The sequence below is a fragment of the Kogia breviceps genome, chromosome 16 (genome assembly GCF_026419965.1).
Source record: "Kogia breviceps isolate mKogBre1 chromosome 16, mKogBre1 haplotype 1, whole genome shotgun sequence".
Taxonomy (NCBI): domain Eukaryota; kingdom Metazoa; phylum Chordata; class Mammalia; order Artiodactyla; family Physeteridae; genus Kogia; species Kogia breviceps.
In genome coordinates, this window is record NC_081325.1 from 9,626,466 (window position 1) to 9,648,574 (window position 22,109).

Genomic DNA, 22,109 nt, shown 5'->3' on the forward strand with positions numbered 1-22,109 from the left:
ACACAGGCTGACTAAACAAACCTGTTGATTCAGGAAGGGTGCAGGGCCTGTAGAGGGCGGCTTTGGAGCTAGATTTCAGACCAGTGGAGCCACACCTGTCGTCAAGGAGTTCACATTGCTTCAACTGCCCAGCTCTGAACCTGACCTCCCAGGTGAGAGAACCTCCCCCTTCCCGCTCCGAGTTCCAGTGTGACCGCTCCTCCCACCCCGGCCCACTGTCTCTGCGTCCTGACCTGATTGCGTTGTCGCCCCGGAGCCGTCTGCTTGAATTATAGCTCCCAGGGCAGGGCCAGGAAGCTCAGCAGTGCGGGGATGGGGAGAGGAGAAGAGCAAATGGAATAAGAGCAGCTCAAGCGACGAACAGGCTGGCCTGTGTGTAACTGTCTCCCTCCATTTTTCTCTTTTCTTGCCCTAACTTGTGTGAGTGAAGGTGGTGGAATGGGGCAGGAAACAAAGCGGTGTAGACACGGATTCAAAAATGAGTTTTTCTTCCTTTTCACTTACAAAGGCTAATGAAAGTTCATTACTTTCATTTAACATTGGATATTGGTGATCTTTGGGGAATGAAGATGTAAAAGATGGATGTGTGTGTACAGACACGTATGTGTACCTACATATGTATATACGCACACACATTTTACACACGTAGCAGAGTCTGAAAACCAAGGGAATCTTGTGATGGAGCATCTTTATGTAAAGTGATGAATGTTTTTGCCTTGGGAATAATTTTACTCCTTCTTTTTTATTTATTTATTTGTGGTGTGCGGGCCTCTCACTGTTGTGGCCTCTCCCGTTGCGGAGCACAGGCTCCGGACGCGCAGGCCCAGCGGCCATGGCTCACGGGCTTAGTTGCTCCGCGGCACGTGGGATCTTCCCGGACCGGGGCACGAACCCGTGTCCCCTGCACCGGCAGGCGGACTCTCAACCACTGCGCCACCAGAGAAGCCCATGGAATTACTCCTTCTTTAAGTGTCTGTTTTGTCTGGGTGTTTTACGTTTTATATAGAATAATGCTCAGTATATTTTTTTATTCCTATTTTTTGCCCTGCATGAAGATAAGAGATGTTTTAACTGTTGTTACCTGGAATTACCTGTAAAAGTCAATGCAGCTCACAAAAATTCCGAATCAACGGATGTTTAGTAAGGACTAACACCGTGCCCAGGGGCTTTCACAAGAATTATCTTGTTTACTCTCCCTTAGCCACTTCCTGCACAGTGAATGCTGTCATTCTTGCTTTACAGATGAAGATGCAGAAGCTCAGAGAGGTTAACTCACTTACCCTAGATCACACAGCTAATAAATGCCAGAATCTAAAATCAAACCCAGATCTTCTGATTTCAAGTTGGATATTCTGTCATCCGCCTGACAGACCAAAGCCATTTCATACTACATGGTCAACTCCTCAAGCTCTAGGATAATGCCTCATTTATCTTCATACAGTGCATTGTCAGCTGTTTCCCAGGAGATTATATACTTTGTGGGTTATTAGCTTTTATTGATCATTATTTTTTCAAGGTATTACATGAGCATTCTTTGAGAGGTCAGGTAACAAAGCTATAAGACCTTTCAAAACTAGCCATCTCCTGACCCACCACCCTACATAATAAGTTTTTTGTTCCAGAATTATTCCATGCAATTTGATTTAGAATTTGAAAGAGAAAGGAATAAGAAATTGCTTTTACTTAGCAAATACTATATCCCAGGCAGAATGAGTTACATTCCCCCAAAGGTATCTTATTTCATCCTCAGAAGGACTCTCACTTATCCTGGCACTCCAGCCCCTGTGCTGTCTCCACCTCACTGGACTGCCCCCAGTGCCATGAGAAACGCATCTGTTCTCAAGTGTCAAGATCATCACCACGGTGGTTAATATACCATGTGGAAGTTCACCTGGTTTTCAGAAGTTCTTCCCTCTAGTCACAAATTGATTGGTTACTAATAAGTTAAAAACGAAGTTCAAGCAATCTGCACCAGCACTTATTTTAAATGAAATCCAATCTTCCTTCAGAAAACCGATGTACATCTTAAAACTTTATTTGAATTTTTGTAGTTAGAAGCTACATAAGTCAGAAGTAGTATGTAATTTTAAGTGAATGTTCTTCTAAAATATTGCATTTTACCCTGCCCGCAGAATGACACATAGATAACCCTTTGAACTAGTGAACAGACAGCATGGTTTGCTGCATTTGCGAAGTTTAGTGCAAACACTGGACCATTTGTTGGCACAAATTAAGTTTACTATTTTGTGTGTGTGCTTATATTCATTTTTCTATTTCAATTGTTCATTAAATACCTATGATGAAAATTTCATCTCTCCTCCTCCCCCCGACCCCCCACTGCTTTTTATTATTCAAGGTTTACCCTGGCTGTGCTTTATAGTAGACAGACAATTCATCTGGTCAGGTAGCGTTGTTCTCTTTGGTTCATTAAATTGTAAATTCCTCAAGCTCAGGAATTTTTTTCTTCTTTTATTCCCACCTTCCTTCCCTGGACTTACATTGCTGATACATAAAAGAGCTCAGTAAATGTGTGGTGCATTGAATGGAATGGAACTGTAGCGTCCATCAGCCCTCGGTGGGTGTCCTGGTTGTCCGTCCACCAGCCCTGTGGTGTGTTCAGGGACGAGTGCTTCCAGAAGCAGACTGAGGTTCCTTGGAATGGGGCTGCTGTCATTGCCCAAATCTATTATGTATCATTTAGAATCGAAACTAAATGTCAATTAAATGGATTGGCGCTAGAATTCTCTTCCCTTCTTTCTCTTTACTTGGTATAACTTGGAAAAAAAAAGACTTTTTTGTGGTTGTTTGCACTCACTCCTTTTGAAACTTAACCAAAGCAGTTGTTTATAGTCATGTCTGAGCCGTTTGTGAATCAAGAAAATCAACCTTAGAAGGTTAGAGTCAAGTGTTCAGGCCTTATCTTGCTATATCAGCCTTTTACCTACATATTTTAGTGGGTGTTGAACTCATTTTTCTTTTTCTAACTTCCTCTCTTCTGCTGATGTCAACTAGTTAGGTATTTGTGTTTAAGTATATGAAAACATAACTCCTGCAGCCCCAAACTGCTTCTAGAAGCTGCGAGGACTCAGAAGACACGGTTCTCCTGGCATCCACCTCCGCTCCCTGATCTTAGCCCGGGGAGCCCGGCATGGGTGACCCCAATAAGTAAGGAGAGTGAACCTCCAGTTCCACAGCCGAGCAAGCAAAGGTGTGTAAGACATGAGTTACATGCCAGCAAGGGAGGCGGATGCGTGGGCAGATCAACTACACAACAGTGTAGGAAAGGCGATGGTAAATAGATGAGCAAGGGAGTTCGGAGCTCAGAGGGGCAACTGAGGCAGCTGGGAAAACAGAAACAGTTTCTCAATGGAGCCTGGGGAACTGGGGCTGGGAGAGGAGAGAGGCGTGGTTCAGGGAGCGAGCCAAGGGAATTAAGGGGTGAGGAGAGGGTAAGAAAAGGACTCCAGGAGGAGGTGGCCACGTGAACTAGGGCACTCACGGAGCGATGGCTGGGAGTGGGGAGTGTTCAGGGCACCAACTGCGTGCAGCTGAGCATTGCTGAACAGGCAAATGCACAGAAGGCAGTTGTAAGAGGTGAGAGTAAGGAAGCGAACTGGCACCAGGTCATGGAGGAGAGGCTTGGTGGTGCCAAGGTGCTGAATGGAGCCATAATTGCCTTTCCACCTGCAGACCCAGGGAGCCTGGAAGACAATTTAAGCAGCAAGACCTACCATTCGTCTTTTCAGTGGAGCTATTTGGCACCAACAGTTAGGACACGTTTGAGGGGCAGAGGCAGAGAGAAAGCCATCGCAGAGTCTAGGCGAGAGTTAATGGAGACCTGCCTTAGGACGAGGGTGACAGGAATAGAGGAAGCAATGCATTCAAGGTGGTAAAATTGGCAGCAATGGGTAAGCGCTACGTGTGGTGGCGGGGAGAGGACGGAATTTAGAATGATTCCCAAGTTAGAGATTCAAGTGGTCAAGAAAATTCAGGAGGGGTAGCAGTTAGAGCCCATGATGATTTCAGCTGTGGACCTGTTGAGCCTCGGGTGATCTTGAGTATCCAGATGGAAATATCCATCAGGTAGTTGGATGTGAGCCCCACGATGAGGTGGTAGCATAGATTTGAGGATTTTATGTACCTGAAGAACACACAGCCACTACTTGAGATGTGAGCACAGGGTGATTAGATTTTATCCCTTCGTTAATAGTACCTGTCTAAAAATTCCAGGCTGCTTAGACATACGGGATAAAGATATAGACGCGTGTACAGACACACACACACATATATATATGTATATATGTATGTTCCCCCTGCTCCCCTCCCCCACTGAGGAGTAGTAAAATAGTAAATATTCTGTGAAGCATTGCATCAGAAGAAGCGTTTGCAAGGAATGTAGACAAAACAACATAAACCAAAACCACATACCTCCTCCAAAAAAAGAGCTGTGCGTGTAGAAAATTACAACTTTGTATCCACGTCAAGGAAGAGTGTTTGACAGCTACAGGATGTGAGAAGAAGATTCAAATGACCAGCTTGTTTGGTTTGGGGAAAAAGAATGTTCACATGAAGTCACAAAAAAAAACCCCTTACATCCTCCGTATCGCATCCGTATCGTATCGTATCGTAATGTCACCATTAATACATCCCCGGCCCACTCACCCTAACAATGTGTTTGATGTGTTCACCCAGCCATTTTTCCCCCACCCCGGGCCCCGTAAGTATGAAACTGTACAAAAATACTACTGATTTTTTTTAGATCGGGACACTCACTAAAGTCATTTTGATGTTTCAAAGTGGAAGTTAAACTGTAGATGTTTTCTAGGGAAGAGAAGCTTCGTATGGATATCTGTATAGCACGATATACATAGCTGGCCCCCTGTTATCTGCTGGTTCTGCGTTCTCAGATTCAGCCAACTGCGGCATTTTACAAAGGGACTTGAGCATCTGTTGATTTTGGTATCAGCTTTTGGGGTCCTGGAACCAGTGCCCCTAGGATACTGAGGACAACGGTGTTACCTTACTAAAAGACAACTCAATACAGGGAACTCTTGTATTACGTGATTTAAAGAATTTTATTTCTTATGGCTCCTCTCCTGGAATGGCAAAGAAATAAAACATTTGTAACAGTTGATGAATATTATATCATTTTTCCAAGTCTGAATTACAATGAGAATCCTATGCTAGTTTCTCCAAGACTCTAAAATTTTCCAGAATTCTTAAACATTTCATTACTGTAAGAATTCTCTCTCAGTGTAGGAAAGGGGAATTAGAGAAACTCCAGTTATAAATACCTGGCCTTCCAGGTCAACAGTAAATAAAAATAAAGGCCTGACAAAAATAAAGACATACAAATGCTGGAGCTGAGGTAGTGGTTCATCTTTTGAGAATTTCAGAAGAACTACTGTGGGAAAATGGAAAACCACAAAACAGCATTTATTAAATTCCTAGTCAAACTTCTACATCTCTGTAAAGACCAAAATGAAACCACAAGCGATCATAGATGGAAAAAACCTGACTTCCCTAATAGGATAGCATTTCATCAGGGTGCTGTGATAGCTGATCTTGGTGGAGAAACTTGTTCAACGACAAGAAGAATACAGGTTTGTGTATAACAGAGTAACTACTGATTGAGTGACAACACGATTGAGTTTCAGTTATTTTCTGTCGACTTTGAGGACAATCTGTAGAAAAATATAATTCTATTTTGACTTCCCTTGCCCCCTTCCAACCGTTGGCATGTGTTTCAAGAGTAGAAACTCACTTCTTCAGTTGCCTGGATAGATTATAAAGACAGTTTCTGTGGCTTGTATTGGACTCCTGAGCCTGATATAATTTGTTTGAAGTTACTTTCTCTGGTCCATCTTCTTTAGCACAGGCAAAAGTAGTTGATTTTGTATTGATTGCATAGCACCGAGGTCTGTTCTCCTTGTAGGGGAGGGGGGCCTGGCAAACAACGTGCAGGGATTTAAAGCTTGTTCGTTTCTTCCATATGGGCGGTCACCAATGCCCAAGAAGCCATTAACAAATGGCTTTTTGTCTTGCAAAACATTAGGGTCGAACGATACTAATAGTTGTTTGTTACCTAGAAAACAGGGGGAAAGAAAGTTCTCTATTCAGCCAAGTTTGGAAAATGCCAGTTAAACAGATTTAAGTAGGATTGGTTCTTTGCTGCGAGATTCGAGTCTTCAGCATGGATCCCTGCATGGTGACTCTACAAAAGAGATTTGTTCGCAGAATTTCCTAGGCGTTTCTCACCTGTGCACAGCTTTGTCACACAGGCCCACTGTTTGAAAATGGTGGGTTAAGGCGCGGACTCCAGAAAGTTCTGTAAACCCTTGACCGTGTGGCCTGGGGAAGGGGGTTAAACCAGAGGCCTCAACTGATACACAACTTTGGTTTCTTCGGCCTATACACTGTCTTTAAAAACACGAAGCCAGCAACATTTGCAAATCAGGATATTTCAATACAAAATTCAGGGTTGCAAGCTTCTCTCGAAAAACGAGAGGATGAGGCAAACTGCGCCTTCAGTCCTCCACAAGCACAGTCCGCTGGACCTTGGGAAGCCACTGCCCTTCAGGGGAGAGATGTTCTCCCCATTCATCACTGTCTACCCACCCCGTTTCCATACACACGACAGCCTCACTCACTGATCTCCCTTGGGTGGCTCCAGACCTACGGGCCCCTCCCAGCCACATGGTACCCTTCCCACGGATGAGGGGGGCTCTGAGGTTGAATCTGGGCGGGTGGCAGATAGCAGGACAAAGCCTGGAATCTGGAACCAAATATGCCAAAATGTTGACAGTGGGTGTCATGATTCGTGAGGTTATAAAATGTTTTCTGCTTCCTTTTATTTACTTTTCTGTGCTTTCCAAATATTCTGCAACAAACAGATTTCCTCTGTAATAAAAAATAGAATTAAAAACAACCCAAACAGCTAGAAAGAATCTGAAATAGGGATTTTTTTTTTTTTTGAGATTTAGCTACTATGAAAATATCTCCCTTCCTTTAAATCCTGATTACTAATAGAACTTATAAAATCAGTAACAGAAGCATGAATTTATGCAAGAAACCAAAAATAGGTCTGCTTCAAGAGTTGTCTTAAGATCCCGTCTCTTAGCTATTCATCATGAGTTAATGATATAAATGTGTAGTTATATTTTACAGAGGTGGGGTTGAAAGATGTTGGTTTGGCTTATATCAAGTTTGGTTTCTGATACTTGGACCTTTCCTAGCTTCTAGAATATGATAAAAAAATAAATCACCTTTTATATGGAAAACGATAAAAATAAATAAGTAGAAGGATAGTTAGATCTTTCTGAGATGATAGAGGAAGCTGGGAGAATTGAAGTGGAAAATTAAGGCCCACCTTACTTAACTGGTGAAGACAGTTCCAAGTTTTGATAAAATTTCCTCCAAGCTGGCTGGCTAGGACACAACAGTGAGTAAACAAACGTGACACATCCTTAAATCTCGCGTGAAACAGACATCTGGAATCCTGAGTTGGAATTTAATTCCTGGACACAGGAAATAAAAGGGTGGCTCCTTTCAGCACCTGAGGAAGAGATACTGGAAGGACACCGTGTGAAATTTCTCGTTTGATTCAGTTGCTCTTTCCTGGTCATAAAAGAAGGCCCAGAAATGAGAGTGGGGCAAAGGAGAAGCTTTGTGGATGAGAATAAGGAACCAGGGAGAGGGAAGACAAAATCAAAAGGGAAAAGCCTGGAGGTAGCTGGGAAACAAAGAATCAGAGGGGAAATGTATATTTTAGAGAGTTTGGTATTAAAGGAAGACGAGGCTTGGTTGTAATCAGTTACTGCTGCAGTTTCTTGGCCTCTCTTAACGAGTTTCCTCCTCTGTCAAGTAGAGAAAATGGTAGTACTGCATGAGAAATGTCAATACTTAGCATAGTACGTGACTAGAGGGAATACACAATAAATACTATTACTAGCATTGGATTAAAAGAAAATGTTTGTTGCTATGTTTTTTGGGGTTTTTTTTTGCGGTACGCGGGCCTCTCCCTGTGGTGGCCTCTCCCGTTGCGGAGCACAGACTCCGGACGCGCAGGCTCAGCGGCCATGGCTCACGGGCCTAGCCGCTCCGCGGCATGTGGGATCTTCCCGGACCGGGACACAAACCCGTGTCCCCTGCATCGGCAGGCGGACTCTCAACCACTGCGCCACCAGGGAAGCCCTGTTGCTGTGTTTTATATTGACTCCCAGTTTTTGGGTAGTGCTACGAGAATGTCTCATAGGGTATGACAACAAAAACCAAATTGGTATTTTGAGCTTTGTTTCATGGCCTTGTACATGGTCCATCATTTTTTTAGATGTCCTACATAAATGTAAGACATTGTTTTTGGGTACAGAGTTCCTGGCCTACTGGATCAGGTTTTTTAATTGTGATATTTATTTATTTATTTATTTATTTTGGTACGCGGGCCTCTCACTGCTGTGGCCTCTCCCGTTGCGGAGCACAGGCTCCGGACGCGCAGGCCTAGCGGCCATGGCTCACGGGCTTAGTTGCTCCGCGGCATGTGGGATCTTCCCGGACCAGGGCACGAACCCGTGTCTCCTGCATCGGCAGGCGGACTCCCAACCACTGCGCCACCAGGGAAGCCCTAATTGTGATATTTAAATCTGTTTTCTTACAGTTGCTTTTTTTTGGCTGCTTAATATCAGTTTCTGAAAAACTTTACTTTTGTTTGCATAAGAAGCAATAAGATGTTTGCAAAAATGCTAACCATATGAAGCTAAACTGGGATTTAAATGGCCGCGAGTTATAAAGTTTTTCTATTGCTCACTCCTGAATTTGCACAGAATGGAGCTAGCTCAATGACTAGGACATTTCACATTTTTTCATTAAATGGGTGGTGTCACCTGAATAATCAGCGCAGTGTTTGATCCAGCTCCAAAGCCATTGAAGGCATTCATGCTGCCACTTACCTCTGGAAAGTTCAAAGAATCTAAAGAACATCAGCAGTGTCGGAAATTGTGGGAAGAATCTTCAGACTAGGTCATTTCGTCCAGTCCTTGGGTGTTTAGCAAGGCTGCACCTAAGTCACCTAAGATAATAACCGATGTTTATCCTGATCTTGAAGTTCTTTGCCCTAAACGATTGCACACTTTTTCTTGGTAGCTTGTGAGGAAACTTCCTGTTAAGAAGTGCCTTCTTGGGCTTCCCTGGTGGCGCAGTGGTTGAGACTCCGCCTGCCGATGCAGGAGACACGGGTTCGTGCCCCGGTCCGGGAGGATCCCACGTGCCGCGGAGCGGCTGGGCCCGTGAGCCATGGCCGCTGAGCCTGCGCGTCCGGAGCCTGTGCTCCGCAGCGGGAGAGGCCGCGACAGTGAGAGGCCCGCGTACCGCAAAAAAAAAAAAAAAAAAAAAAAAGTGCCTTCTTTTTTTTTTTTTTCATTGCAGTTTCTTAATCTTTTACTTCTCCATTCATTCTGTAATATTTATTGAGCACCTTCTCTGGGCAGCTCACTGTAACAGTGAATGTGTTACCTGGGAGTATCATCTTTCAGGCATTCTTGGAGTTCTACAGTGTGTAAATTAAACACTAAAGACATAGTTCAGGATAAGAAAATTCTTAAGTGAAAATGACTCACATAACACTCGAGTCCACGTTTATTTTTCTCTCACTCTTGATGTAGATGATGGAGTAAGAAGATTGTTTTCACTTTTATTTATTAATTTTATTAGCTGAAACCCAGAACATGTCTGAATCCTGGCCGAATGCACTGGGGGGAGGTATAACGTTGCCTTTTTAAAAATTTTATTGAGGTAGAATTGACATATAATAAATTGCTTATATTTGAAGTATAGAAGTTGATTAGTTTTGACATATGTGTACACCTATGAATCCATCACCCTCAGTATCCTCGGTTAGGTGAAGAGACCCAGCTCCTAAATTCTACCAAGTAATACAAACTACTTGGCAGCCAGGAAACCTAAGTAAACAGTGATTTCTGAAACAACCCCTAAGTCCTTTATAATGGTATGTATCTACTGATTCCAGGCACTGGGAAGAGAAAAGGCAGATTTTATCTTCTTTATCTTCTGACTCACACTGCAACCAGACTGAACCTAAGAGGGTGTGTGTGTGTGTGTGTGTGAGAGAGAGAGAGAGAGAGAGAGAGAGAGAGCAGACAGAGAGACAGAGAAGGGGGTGGGGGAGAGGAGACCAGCCCTGGGACATGAGGGAATAAATGATCGAGTTATGATTTCTGCACAGTCAACATTTAAAATCTAGAACACTACGGAGAAGTTTGGGATGGGGCTTTGGACTTCACGTCATCGGCACACAGATGAAAGGTGCAGTGGTGGCTGAGAACGTCTGCTGAGCGCCACTGATAACTGCTGCCATGTGAGTGACAGCAGTCACTTGCCAACCTGGTTTTAGCTGCCGCATTTCTGAAGCTACACCGTCTAGTATTTGGACAAAATGTTTTAAAAGCTTCAGTTCTCTTATGAATGCAAATTTCAGTTTAGTTCCTTAAGCCGAAGAATTAACTCTCCGTCCTTCCTCTCAGAGACCATGTGGGTGTGTCGGGGACGTAGTACAGGGAGGGAGATTTGTTTATGCTGTACCTTCTCACCAGAGAACTCCACAACAAGCCCAGAAAAATGTGTCCTTAAGCCCTACCTTAATTTGAGGAAAGGCCCTGCAGTTATGCTGGCATTTTGCTGAGACTTGCAAAATTGAGCAAAGAGGAATGCAAGTGCAAATGAAGTAGGATTTCAAGCCAGTAAGACCTGGTTCTGAAGATTTTTTTAAAAGGTACAGTCTGCATGACGCTAAAAACTTGCATAAGAGTCTGCTTCAGCAAATCTCTGTATCATAGATTCTGGAATAAATAAAGATGATTCAGGAGAAGGGTTATTTACTGGAGCCAGATTTTTTTAAATGTCTTTTTACATTTTGTTAGGAATTACCAAATTGTTTGAACAGGTTGGAGCCAGGTTTTTAATACTGATATTTTTAAAGGAGGTGTCTTCTGTATGTCTAATTTGTGGTGGTGTTTGAAAAAAATCTGTAATATGGGGCTTCCCTGGTGGCTCAGTGGTTGAGAATCTGCCTGCCAATGCAGGGGACACGGGTTCGAGCCCTGGTCTGGGAGGATCCCACATGCTGCGGAGCAACTAGGCCCGTGCGCCACAACGACTGAGCCCGCGCATCTGGAGCTTGTGCTCCCCAACAAGAGAGGCCGCGATAGTGAGAGGCCCGCGCACCGCGATGAAGAGTGGCCCCCGCTCGCCACAACTAGAGGAAGCCCTCGCACAGAAACGAAGACCCAACACAGCAAAAATAAATTAATAAGTTAATAAACTCCTACCCCCAACATCTTAAAAAAAGAAAAAAAATCTGTCATAATGCCAGCTTATGGTTTATCGTTCTGTTCCCTCTTTGCTAGGATGGCTCAATCCCACTTTTCCAACGTCTGTACTTTTGCGTGATATAATGCCCCAGTGTAGGTACGGGATTGCTGCGCTTGCCATTTTGTGGGCATTTGGTGTGATGTCACGTCTTAGTGCCTTTGCACTGTTTCCCTTCATCTGCCTTGGGAACTCTCCTCTTCTCCCCTGAAAACGCTTCACTTCCCATTCCCCTCCCCATCAGGAAGAGCTGACCAAGTCGCTTTTTTTTATGTCACCTCTGCACAGAGTGATCTCTGTGTTCCAGTAACTCGTTTGTTATAGGTCTGCTCCCTTCCTAGATGAAGAGGTTCTTGAGAGCAGAGACCTTGGACTTTGCATGGTGTCAGACACATAGTAGATGTGTCCAATCCAGGGGCTTGCCAAAGAGAAGGAACGCGGGAAGGAGAGGAGAAAATACCCTTCTAAGGAGCCCCTGAAGAATCTAAGCAGAAGTGAGCTGAGACAGAGGAGGAAAACAAGAGATAATAGTGTCATGGACGCCAAGGGAGCAGAGAATTTGAAGAGGGAAAGGCTGGTCATTAGTGCTAATTGCCAGGGAGAGCCAATGAGATACGTACTGAAAATCTCCATTGTATTGTTAGGAACTGAGAAAAGATTTCCTCAGCCATGGTCACACCCTAGATAATATTGCAGGTGTGTTAACAACACCAAGCAAAGTTGTGTTGGCAGTAAGAGGTGGCAGGTGACCTCTCGGAGGGATGCATCAGTGGGGTTCCTTGGCTTGGTCATATCCTTCATTCTGACATTCTATAGGATGATTTTTTTTTTTTTCCTGGTGGAAAACCCACTGAATAATTGGTCCTCTCAGTTTACAAACTGAATAAAGAGTTCAAAAATCAGAAATATTTTCAGGATATACAGTACAGTAGAGTCAGATTGAGATTTGGAAGCTAATTGGTTGAATCTTAGCAGGCCTAAAATCTTGGTGGATCATTTCTCAAAAGGTGAAAATGAGCAAGGTGGTTACAGTTGTAAAATTGTACAGTTCTCAACTTGCAGCCTTCTCAAAAAATCCAAATAATTTAGTAGTGCTATAAAAGCTATCAAAGTTCACAAGGAAATTATAGCTGCAAATGAGGAAATAAATGTCTTTCTATGGAATATTTGAACATTCCAAGAGAAAGAAGACAGTGTCTTATTAGCAGGAGGAATAAGATGTTCATGAGATGGTAACAGCATTTAATAAAAAACACACAAGTTCCTAACAGAATAGAGTCACAGATGTAGAAAATAGACTTATGGTTACCAAGGGGGAAAACAAGGGAGGGATAAACTGGGAGACTGGGATTGACACATACACACTACCGTATGTAAAATAGATAACCAATTAGGACCTACTGTAGAGCACAGGGAACTCTACTCAATACTCAGTAATGACCTATATGGGAAAAGAATCTAAAAAAGAGTGGATAGATGTATATGTATAACTGATTCACTTTGCTGTAGAGCAGAAACTAACACAACATTGTAAGTCAACTCTACTCCAATAAAAATTAATTAAAAAAACAAAGAAAGCTCTAAGGCTTTTGGTACCACACAGATTAAATTTAATCCATTTTGGTCAAAAAAAAAACCCCAAAACACAAGTTCTTGAAGAATAAGAAATTAAAATAATTCAAAAGAGATTAATATATTGGATTTTTAGGAGAATGAAAACTTTTAAAGCATAATGGTTATTAAAGGTATAGGAATAGAAAATGTCCAGTTATATACTTTAAATTACTTACCTATGCTATAAGTTTTAAGATTTCTTTTAGCTCAGAGCCTAATATGTCATCATTCCTTTGACTACCTGAAAAAAAATGAAATTCCACTTTTGGCTGGTAGTATGAAGAGGGAGGAATGGACTTAACCATTACAGTCTGTGAATATTCTCGTTTAGCCCAAACCAAGCTAAATTGTTTGTGGCTGAGTATCACACATGTTGTCAGGCAATTTAAATATTTTGAAGAGCAAGTTTACTTTTTTTAATGTTCACAAATTTAATACTATTTTAAAATAAATATAAATTGTCCCTTTTTTCATTACCCTACAATTTGAATGATAGCAAATTTAAGCTGTTCTCACTTTTCTCTTTGAGAAAATATATTAAATGAGCTAGATTCATATCTGTTTATATTCCCAATGAGTGGAGAATAGTTGGGCAGGAGAGGAATTAAACTGCACGGATCAGGAACCCTGAGCCCTCTCTTACATCGTTTTATTTTTAGAGGATCAGGAGATGAGGGGCCCCTTCACAAGTAGGGTAGGATTTTTTTTTCCCTAATTATGATTTCAATCTCAGGAAAATGGAATACGTTTATCTAAAATGCATTTTAATATGCAAAGTCTCAACATGAATACTTTATTATTAAAGCATAAATCGGAATTCTCCTTCTGTTTTTTCATACCTTCATTCCATGGATCTTAGAGATGTCCTGACAGCTGGGTTACACGGGGAAGGCCCAGTTAGATCAGCCAGACCATTCCTCTCTCACTCAATGATGCAATGGAAATCTGCCTAAACCCAAGAATTGTGCTAGGAAAATAGAGAAGGACTTTAGAGTTCTTTCAGATTTCATATATACATTTAATAATGCAACGTGGTGTTCTTTTGTTTTGAGTATGGTGTAGCTTTTTGGTTTTGTTTTTGTTTTTTTCAGTGTGGTGTAGTTTAAAGCATGGCCTTGGGCTGCTCATCTGTAGAAGAGGGGGATTAGGAAGAATCAATGAGATGATGCATGTCCAAAGCTTAGCGCAGAACCTGGCTGGTATTTAGCGGGAGATGAACCACAGCTATTGTTACAATGCCTTCCAGATGCATACACTCTTAACCCTGTGTTTGCAGCCAGCCTCTCCAAGGTGCAGCCGTACCTGTTCCACACTGTGTGTGATAATGACACCTTTCCTCTAAGACTCCATTTCATCTCATCCACACTCTTATTTAGCCCCGTGGGGATACCGTGAATTGGGAAAGAAAGTCACTAAATAGCTCGACTTTCAGCTTGTCTTTTGCTAGATTTCTCCCTGTTAGCATCCAATATTTTGTACCCTAGGGCTCTGAATACCTGTTAGGTGTTCAAAACTTAAACACTGTTCTTGAGATTTACATTATGGAAATGTATTCTTTCTCCTATTAAATCTTATCTCAAACTTTAAGGAATGCTTTGCTTTTTATCTCTTTACTAGGAAAAATAATGTATTTTCATTAAGCTAAGGGAGATTCAAGAAGTCTCGTGGGCTTTTCAAAATAGTTTTGTACAAGCCACTCATTGTTTTGAAGTTCGTGATACGTTCCAACTTGACAAAATAGTTTTAAGTCCTGCAAGGGAAATGGTGTAGATGTTTTTCAGAATTAGTAAAATAATTTAATAATCTAATATGTAAATAGTTCGCTGGATTATCATTATAATTTATGGGTTATAATGCAACCCTAATCTGGACACACTTGTTAAAAAAATACTTTTCTCTTCAGAAAATCTGTTGTAGTTTGAAGACCTATTTGCTAAAAGGAGAAAAGAGAGTGAAACTTATACTTGTGTTGAAGTGTATCCTCAGTTAGGTGAAAAGACCCAGCTCCTAAATTCTACCAAGTAATACAACCTACTTGGCAGCCAGGAAACCTAAGTAAACAGTGATTTCTGAAACAACCCCTAAGTCCTTTATAATGGTATGTATCTACTGATTCCAGGCACTGGGAAGAGAAAAGGCAGATTTTATCTTCTTTATCTTCTGACTCACACTGCAACCAGACTGAACCTAAGAGGGTGTGTGTGTGTGTGTGTGTGTGTGTGTGTGTGTGTGTGTGTGTGTGTGTGAGAGAGAGAGAGAGAGAGAGCAGACAGAGAGACAGAGAAGGGGGTGGGGGAGAGGAGACCAGCCCTGGGACACGAGGGAATAAATGATCGAGTTATGATTTCTGCACAGTCAATTAAAGAAAAAAGGGCAGAACATTTCCACATAAATAGAGCAAAGTGGAAGGGAACAAAGGACACAAAATGCAAACTCCGGAAGAGAAAGAAAGAAAGTATGGGGCAGGTCAAGCAGGAATCTAGTAAATGCTGCTTTTTCTCAGACCACCAAACCAGTTGACCACGTTAGTTGAGAGCAAGGCAGAATCCCCGCAAAGATCACAGAGTTTCCTTTCCGTGTGCTGAGTGGAGGCTGCCATCACTGACAGGTCACAGCTCATTTGCTAGACCTCTGACTTCACCGCCAGACAGCTGACCTTTTCAAGAAGCCGTCTGCCAGGTAGAGCGCAGGATGGAAGGGGTGGGTAGGAAGCAGGCGCTGGGTTCCCGGCACTGATGCTCGGTACAGGCCCCCCCACGGGTTCCTTCCTCATCTCCCCAGCCATCTCTCATCTCCTTCGTCCAGCCAACTTCCAGTCGGCTGCCTGCCAGATAAGGAATTTAATAAAAACAGATGTTTGATCTGCGTGTGTAGTTTGAAACAAACAGGTAGGAGGAAATGTAAAATGTTTCCCAAAAGCTTGTAAATCATCTTGAATGGTTTGGGAAGTAATAATAATTAGGCTTGCGATTTGCATAGGTATTCATTCTTACAGAGTAAGTTGTGTTTGCTTTATGACGTCGCACTAGTGAAACAGAAATTTCACACAGTAACCATCACTTTTATTACCCGTGTGCCACATCTGTTCAAATTCCCCAGTCTTCTGAACCTAATGATATTTTGGATCTCTCCTCCCTCGCGCTATTAACTGTGGATAGGAGGGGCTCCTTCGTAATTCTACACCTGTTCAAGTCCACGCCTATCAACTTGCTAAGCTTCCCAAACAAGTGCGGGGTAAAGCATGAGAACATCTGAATCTGGGGTGGAGGCGCAGATAGCTGATGCTGGGTTTGGCTTTGCAGATTTTGTTAAGAAAATCTAATGTATTTCCTACCATGGCAGTTGATGACGGCAATTTATATTCCAGGACGAAGAACAAACTAAATTCATCTCAAAATGATTGTAAATCATCAAGACGGAGTAGCCTGCCACCTGAACTACTCATAGGAAATGACATTAAAGGAAGACTTCAAAGAAACATTAAAAACTTGGAACCCATTCACCTGAGGCGCCCGAAAAAGAGACCATCCATATTTCCAGGTAGGATTTGTTTCAGTTGATGCCTGCCAGTTGAAAAAACAAACCAAAAACAACGACTGTATTTCGTTTGTAATGATCAGATGCGTTACCTTTAAAATGAACTTGGGACATGTTTGAGAGCTTGAAGCAGCCAACTAAACATGTTTGAGTATAAAATATAGAATGATTCTTTCATCTGAAAGCACCCCCATCTTTTTTTCTTTTATTTTCTTTCTTTATTTTCATATCTTTAAGGGTCTGTAAATAGGCGGCTGTTTTATTATCAGGCAGCAGGATCAGGGAACTGCTTTGCTTGCAATCCTGGAGAATTCTATGCTGCATTTCATCCTCTGGTGTATTTTCTTTATTTTGCAAGATTATTGGATTGTTTAGTGAAGCTGATATTTGTGTGCCCCAGAAATTAACACCATTAAATACTCGAATGCATGCTTCAAATTCCTGTCTTGCATCAGAGCCTAAAACATTTGTAGTAAAGGGCTCAATCAAACAATGTGAATGGTGAAATGTATTGGAGCACAGAAGACTCAGGGATTTCATTCTTGATAAAGAGACTCTGATGGCAGCTTTAGATGTCCATGCCTGGTATTAGAGGTGTGTGTAGCTTGTATAAGATGCTTGTGATTGTGGACTCTTCGCTGAGGTGTCACTGGTGGGTGCGTGGTCACTGGAGAGGATGAATTATATAGTCAACTTATTTCAATACTGTTCGCATTGGAATCTCCTGGAGAAACTGAAAGTGGCCTTTTTGTTGTGATCGATTGACTGGAGTCTTTAAGGAGGATAGATTAGACCCAACTGCTGAGGGCTATAACTCTGTGATGATAGAAAATAAACAAGAAAAATGCATTCAAGCTTTACTTCATCATGAAAATGAAATGAACCCCCCTAACAGCTGAGTCTTTTTTACAAATATCTATTTATTTATTTGGTTGTATGGAGTCTTAGTTGAGGCAGCTGGCTCCTTAGTTGCAGCTCGCCAGCTTCTTAGTTGCGGCACGTGAACTCTTAGTTGCGGCATGCACGTGGGATCTAGTTCCCTGACCAGGGATCGAACCTGGGCCCCTTACGTTGGGAGCGCAGAGTCTTATCCACTGCACCACCAGGGAAGTCCCACAGCTGGGTCTTTATATTGAGGTGGGAGCTCAATGGATTCTCGTCTAAACTGTGTCCCTAAATGGTCTCCAAGCCACCTCACTGACCCCTGTGGCCTTCAGGTACATTATTTTTTCTGCCTATTTCTGCTGCCATTTGCCTCCCTGGGGACAGCAACAGGAGATGAACTCTTAACATCCTCCCTATCTGCTAGGGTCTCCAGTTGACAAGGTAGAGAGTTGCCTGCCCAAAGTTTGAGCAATAGTGGCTACTTTTTTTCCTAAACTCCCTCTCACATGCACCACAACTTCATTGTGATGTCGGTCTCACTCACTTCTTTTTACAGTGGTTGACTCAGAAATGCCACCAGGCTGCAAATCCCACGACAGCTCCTAAACACCAGCTGAAAACAGAAATGTACATAGGTTGTGAGAACCATTCCTATGTTATATGCTGTGTGGTTACACACAGAGAGCGGCTATAACGTGGGACCCGAGCGTCAGAGAAATTAAAACGCAGCTCAGAATTAATAACTGGCAAAACTACGGCTCAGACGTGGGTCTTTTAACTCCAGTGTTGAAGCCGTTTCCCTCTGTTACGCTGTGCTGCGTCATCAACTGTGGTTCTCATTTGTCTGATGAGATGCAAGATTGAAGACATGTCAGCGTTCCGACGCGCATTCACTCTGACCCTTCCAGACACACAGACTCCTTAAAGTGAAGGACGCGAGACTGCCTACCTGGCCACTGCTTCCGTCCCCCGCCCACCTCTTTGCTCTCCTCCCCTTGCCGTCCTGCAGACTCAGCCAGCCTCAGATGCCCGTGGTCCAGCATGCTTGCTCTTCTAGGGTAGGTGCTATATAACCTACCTGCGTAGTTTCACCCAGCTAATTCCTACCTTGGCTTCAGGTGTCAGCTTGACAGCCCTCGTATGGAATGTCTAGCAAGTTTTCCTGACCCTCCCATCTGGGTGGGGTCCATTCTCTGTCCTTCTCGTAACGCCTGGACTTTTCCCTATCACAGCACTTATCACATTGTGTTGTAATTATCTGCTTACTTGTCTGTACCGTCCACTAGCCAGTGAGCCAGGGACCGTATCAGTCTTGTTAACCGTTGTGCCCCTTGTACAATGCTTGGCACATAGCATGAACTAGTAAATATTTATTCCGTTGACTCAAATCGTGGCGGATAGAACGAACCCTCGGCACGCCTCGTATGCTCTGCTGTCTCCCACTCGCGCACCCTCCCTCACCTCCCGGCACACACACAGGTGCGCACACACACGCCTGTGTTCCTGTTACTCCCTTTCTTCCATTCTCCACCTGGGCTCAGGACTTCTGTCTTCTGTAATCACGCGGCCTTCCCATCTCTTTGAGTTCTCCTTTAATGCCTACCACTCACCTCCTTGGCCTCAGTACTGTATAAAAAGGGTCCTTCCCTTTCTTTCTGGGACCCTGTTCAGTTGTCTTAGGTTGTGAATGGGTTCGGTGGTCACGCTGTCACTTTGTGGCAACTAAGTTTCTGTTGGTATAGAAACTCTTTGAAAACAGGGGCGATATCTTATATGGCCCAGGTGTATCGGAGAGGGAATTGCACATAGTAGGTGGTCAGTTAACATCTGGTGGTAAATTAACTAATTTGCTGTGAGGCTGTGTCCATCCTGTGGGGCCTCTCTGATTCTAGCTCCAGGAAAGAACTAGTTGGCAGTAGAGACTATCAAAGGGGAGGGTCTTTATACCGATTTTCATCACCATGTAGGAACTCCTGGTGGGGGCAATGCAGGTACCCCGTGTCTCAGTGTGTAATTCATTTGTTAAAACATGTGTTAGGAGTCTGCTATGTGCCAGGATCTATTCTAGACCTTGGGAAGAGAGCAGAAAATAAGACAGTTTCTCATGTGGCTGATGGGAAAGAATTTTTCCTAGCAGGATGCCTTGCACATTGTGTAACCCGATAAATACCACTTGAGAAAAGGAGTGAAGGGGGTACCATACTCACAGCACTGAATCTTAAAAATCAAAACCAATACATTTAAAAATCATATTTTTATGATTTTTACAAAACCATCAAAAACTAACTGTTTTTCTTCCCTTGAAGAAGCCTCAACAGTAGAACTAGTTTGAGTTGCTCAGTTGAAATTCTTCCATCTCGGCTTCACCAGACCAGGCATTAAGAGTGTCGGTAGGTCTCTAGCGGGCAGCTGGCCTCGCTTCCTTATCCTCCCGAAAGGACTCCAGCAGCTCCAGAGCAGAGGGCTCAGCTCTGTGAAAGAAAGCAGAGGAGGAGAGAGATGTGGTCCTTACGCATACCACATCCATAGGTGCGTCAGAGTGAAATGAGCATCTCATCCTGCACCTCGAAGAAAGTGGGGCTCAGGTGCCAGGTGTCATGGGTTGTTCACTCAGCACTCGTAAGCAAGCACGTTGGTGTGTTTGATCAGCTCACTCTTAAAATATCCTACTGATTTTACAGTCATCTGTTTGAAAAGCGAGGAGCCATCTGCTTGGAGGAAACAGGCAGTTCCACGTACTTCCTTGTTGCTTAGTCAGAGGATGAGTGTTGTACCTCGAGGAGGAGGGCCCTCTGGTCAGGACTCACCTGGCAGATAGGCCAGCACGTTAGCTAACCTCCATTCTCATTTTTAAGTGAGTTCTGTTCCAAAGGGATTAAAAAAAAAAAAAAAAAATCCTAAACAATCTAAAAAAAGTTACTTAAAATCATTTTAATTTAAAAAAAAAAACCAGATTTTGAGCATTTTCTAAAGTAAAACTGCTTTTTTTTTTTTTTTTTTTTTCTTGCTGTATGTAGGATTTTATTGGAAACACAGGGAAGTAGTAAGAACACTGGCAGCTAGATGGTTCTAGCCTCCCTGAGGGCGGCCAGAAGGAGACAGTGCAGCTGGGCAGTTGGGTTTGGGCTCCCTCCTGGGCGCCCGCTTATCCCCGGCACAGGGACAGACACTCTGTAATTAAGCCCTCCTCCTCCAGCTGTGTGCTCGATGGTAGAATTCTGTCACTCTGGGCACTTTCCTGGCTCCGCCTTCCAGCGCAGGGGGTGTGGGTTCGATCCCCGCTCGGGGAACTAAGATCCCACATGCCTCGCGGCCAAAAACTAGATCATAAAACAGAAGCAATATGGTAACAGATTCAATAAAGACTTTAAACATGGTCCACATCCCCCCCCCCAAAAAAAAAAATTCTTTAAAGAATAAAAAGAAAAAAAGGAATTCTGGGGCTTCCCTGGTGGCACAGTGGTTGAGAATCCGCCTGCCGATGCAGGGGACACGTGTTCGTGCCCCGGTCTGGGAAGATCCCACATGCCGCGGAGCGGCTGGGCCCGTGAGCCATGGCCGCTGAGCCTGCGTGTCCGGAGCCTGTGCTCCGCAACGGGAGAGGCCACAACAGTGAGAGGCCCGCGTACCACAAAAAAAAAAAAAAAAAAAAAGGAATTCTGTCACTCAGGATCCCTGCTGAGTAGTGATTTGATGACGTTTCAGCAGGGCCTTCCAGGGACAAGGAGGACGGGGGAGGACCTCCTTAAGGTCGCACGGTAACAGTGCTTCCTGGGATCGCATGCAGTTAGATTCAGTGGCTCCTCTTGGTGATGACAGGACACATGTTTCACACACCTGGGTGTCTGATGTGGGAGGTGCCCTGGAGGTGGTGAGGTGTGCGGGCAGGGTGGAGGCACGTGTGAAGGACCGTGTCACAACCCCTCCAGAGCCGCACCCCGTCCATCTGGTGGTGTGACTTCCTACGGCAGCTGCGTCCGGAGGTGGCTGTGCTCGGGGCCTAAGACAAAGGAGCCTCAAAGGCACGAGTCTGAACTCGTCCTCTCATGAAGGGATTTCAGACAAAGGATTTCACCCAGGAAGTATCTACCTCACAACTGGGTTCCCGTTCTGGTCTCCCATCTTTACGAAACGTGTAATGGACGAGTCACCTGATTCCTGGGAACCTGTTTATTTCTTCATCTGTGAAATGGGATCGAAAACACCAGTGTCACAGGGTTACATGAAACGCAAATGAGAGAGTACGTGAGGATGAAATGATACACAGCTGGAGTTGACTGTGTTCGCTTATTCTTTGTTCATATCAAAGGTTTTGTTTCACATAATTTGTACTTTACATGGGTGGGTGGTAAGTGTAATTGGAACACTTTTGCAAATCTCCATGGATGGAAAGTTATCCTAAGTCGTCGATCAAACCCTCTGCTAAGGTAAATTCTATATCATGAGACACCACTAAAAGATCTATTAATTTTCCATGAAAAGAGGGTAACATGGAAGCTCTTCTTAATAATAAAAATATCCATATACTTTCTCAACATGAACCCGTTAAACTTGAGAGTATTGTCATGTTAGGCCTCTGAAAATTGTTCTGTATTAGAAACAACACTATCTGTGATTTCAGAACTTACCTGTGGCCTTGCGTTTAACGATTTTCCCTAAATTTGTCTAACACCTTGCTTTTGGAAATTCAGCTT

At 43.4% G+C, this 22,109-nt stretch overlaps 1 protein-coding gene across 7 annotated transcripts in view; it reads left to right on the forward strand.

Annotated features, from left to right (window-relative positions):
• Positions 1-22,109, forward strand: part of FRY (FRY microtubule binding protein) — a 426,981-nt gene that overhangs the window by 83,959 nt on the left and 320,913 nt on the right. For 3 of the 7 annotated variants that reach the window (XR_010837245.1, XM_067016675.1, XM_067016673.1), the window contains exon 2: positions 16,361-16,533. Coding sequence is in view for 3 of the 7 variants with exons in the window: in XM_067016673.1 (XP_066872774.1) it covers positions 16,361-16,533 (173 nt within the window). In the remaining 4 variants the exon portion in view is untranslated. Of the gene's footprint in view, positions 1-16,020; positions 16,228-16,278; positions 16,534-22,109 lie in introns of those variants that run through there. The other 4 variants (XM_059042181.2, XM_059042182.2, XM_067016679.1 and 1 more) reach the window with 3 other exon arrangements.